Here is a 2,773-nt window from a genome sequence, read left to right as displayed (position 1 = left end):
AAATTGCTGTCCATACAGACAATACTGATTTGTAAATGATTAACTAACAATCTTGCCAACACAAAGTTCTTTATTTGGAGCACATTTCTACAAGAAAGATAAGTTACCATAAGGACCATAAGGCGCACCAGATCATAAGGCGCATTAAGCAAAACAAAACAGTCATATAAGTCAAACTTTACTCCAGTCATTCTTCTTGTTTCCTCCGCTTCCACACCATTGATTCATTAATGCTGAATTCTGTCGCAGCTGCTCTATTCCTATGTTCTACTGCATGACTGATAGAGTTTGAAATCCGCTTCATAAGCATGTCTCTTAACAGGTGCCATTTTGGGGTCCTTATATACACACAATACGGTAATATTATGTGTGTACGTATTACTCTGCGAGGCTCATAAGTACGGTAGCTCCAACAATCCATCAAGCGGTGCAGCTTCATAGCTTACCAAAGTCGTACTAAAACATTTTGACAGATTCGCAGTCAATAAGCACAACCAGAATTCATACATAAGGTGCACAAAATGAAACGTATTTTTTGGACCTTATAGTCCAAAAGATACGGTACTGCTTGTACTTAAAGTGCTTCACTGAGCTGAAATTGAAACTTAAAATATCTCAAGCTATATAAAATAAAACAAAGTCAAAATTAAAAATGCCTCAAAGGCTTCAAATTTAACATCTCAATATCTGAACATCTTACCATGGGCATGGGCATCTGAGAGGTTCGCCCATGATTATCTCTGATTGGTTTGACCACAATATGGGCATTCTGTGTGTCTGTTATTGACCATATTTTTTACTTTTACTTTTTACTCGAACAGCTGGTCACACTGGTACGACCTAGGATTGTTTTTAGTTGCTCCATTGAGAAATTAGGTTGCATTTGCGACCTAATTTCACACTCTAGATCCCTGATGTGTGTAACACGATAAAAGTTCATCATTGTGTTTTGCTAACTGAGATTTGCTAAGTCACTTCAGTCAGTAACACACTCAAATTGTGTTTTTAATGTGATTCCTCTTCAGGTCCAGAAATAGTGGTGGTGAAAATCATCTCAGAATCAGATTCCAGTGATGCTTCAGTGATCACCGAGCCAGAGAACTCCAAACAGCCACAGAGCAACACATCAGACAAGTGTTACCCTTGCACTGTCTGTGGCAAGATATTTGACAGACCGTCAAAGCTGGAGTGGCATAAACCTGTACACACTAGGAAGCCCAAGACTCTTCATAACTGTGAGCATTGTAATATGAGCTTTACACAACAAGAGACGCTGATCCGACACCGGAATTGCCACAGTAGGACTAACAAGCACCCCTGTCCTGACTGTGGAAAAGTGTTCAATAGACCCTCAAGGTTAGAGAGGCATAAACGCACACACACAAAACAACCCAGGGTACCTCATCAGTGTTCATACTGCATGAAGACGTTCAGAAAACTTAACAAACTCATTCGTCACAAGCGTATGCACACTGGAGAGAAGCCTTTCACCTGTTCGGTCTGCGGTAAGGGATTCTCCGAGTCAGGTCACTGCAAAGCACACGAAAAGACACACGAGGAGCAGCCAGAAAAACCTCACAGTTGTGCGGATTGCGGGATGTGTTTCTTCAAGGCCTCGGCGCTTCGTAGGCACTTCCTCTCCCACACAGGAGAGAAGCCTTTCAAATGTACCTTATGTGAGAGCTGCTTCTCTCGCTCTGAGGGACTGAAAAGGCACATGAGGAGCCACACAGGGGAAAGACCATACAAATGCATTATCTGTGGCAAGCAGTTTTATTCTCGCCAGGATTTGAATATTCATGGATTGACCCACACGGGGGAGAAGCCACATCTTTGCCCTGTGTGTGGTAAAGGCTTTTCACAGCTGGGCAACATGAAAGAGCATGAACAAAATGTTCATATTAAGTCAGAAAAATATATTTGTAATGATTGTGGAGCAACGTTCTCACGAAATGCGTCACTGACAAAGCATCGGCGGACACATACTGGAGAGAGACCCTATCTGTGCCTCATCTGCGGCTGCAGGTTTAAATGGAGCCATTCTCTCAGCAGACACCGGAGGTCACACGCACACAGACAGATGGCTGGGGACACATCCAAAGAAATACTACGTTTTGAAGGACCTTCAGAGAATCCCGACAGTGTAACGTAAAAGTTGAGTGTTTATTAAAAGCACATTTCCTCTTCATTTAGTTTTGAGAGAGGAAGAAGCTCATTTCTGTTCTATTGACAAGTTATTAAAAGTTCTTGTGATGATTCACCTTTCTGCTTTCATTGCTGACTGTCCACTAAAATTCTTTTTAAAAATCTCAGTTAGGACAGGGCACCAGGTCTGCTCTGTTCACAGTTCACTGTTATGACATGTGGTGTGGTTAGCGTTTAAGAATATTTCATAGTTCTTTACCAAAGGATAAGGAAATACAGTTGCCCTACCAAATGGCTGGAAAGTTTCTCTGGACCAGCAGTTATATCAGTACAAAATTTTGTATGGTGCAGTGCAAACCAGGATGTAGCTAAGTATTGCTTCTTTCTGTAGTTTATAAAACAAAGTGTACTTTCTTTACAAAGTAATTGTTACCTAATTTGCCATCATAATAAGTGCCAAATATGCAGATTTAAAAAATTTAAATGAACATAGAACATTGTTAGATTAGATCTAGAACATATATATGATGTAGTTGTGTAAACCAATGATTTTTATCTTGTGCATGATAGCTTACTTTCAATAAAGATACATATTGTCACATACTGCGATTATCTTTGTAGTAATTTC

General features: G+C 40.4%; 1 protein-coding gene across 1 annotated transcript; it reads left to right on the top strand.

Moving 5' to 3' along the window:
• The first annotated feature begins 992 nt into the window (after positions 1 to 992).
• LOC102213949 (zinc finger protein 2 homolog) lies at positions 993 to 2,274 on the top strand. Its single transcript, XM_005736221.2, has one exon. It carries the CDS (start codon positions 1,250 to 1,252, stop codon positions 2,150 to 2,152), a length of 903 nt encoding a protein of 300 aa, XP_005736278.1. The 5' UTR covers positions 993 to 1,249; the 3' UTR covers positions 2,153 to 2,274.
• Positions 2,275 to 2,773: the final 499 nt, after the last annotated feature.

This window comes from Pundamilia nyererei, unplaced genomic scaffold (genome assembly GCF_000239375.1).
Source record: "Pundamilia nyererei isolate P.nyererei 1_Seehausen unplaced genomic scaffold, PunNye1.0 scaffold00068, whole genome shotgun sequence".
Lineage (NCBI taxonomy): Eukaryota > Metazoa > Chordata > Actinopteri > Cichliformes > Cichlidae > Pundamilia > Pundamilia nyererei.
The sequence above is the reverse complement of the archived record's forward strand: the minus strand, read 5'-3'. Positions and strand labels throughout refer to the sequence as shown.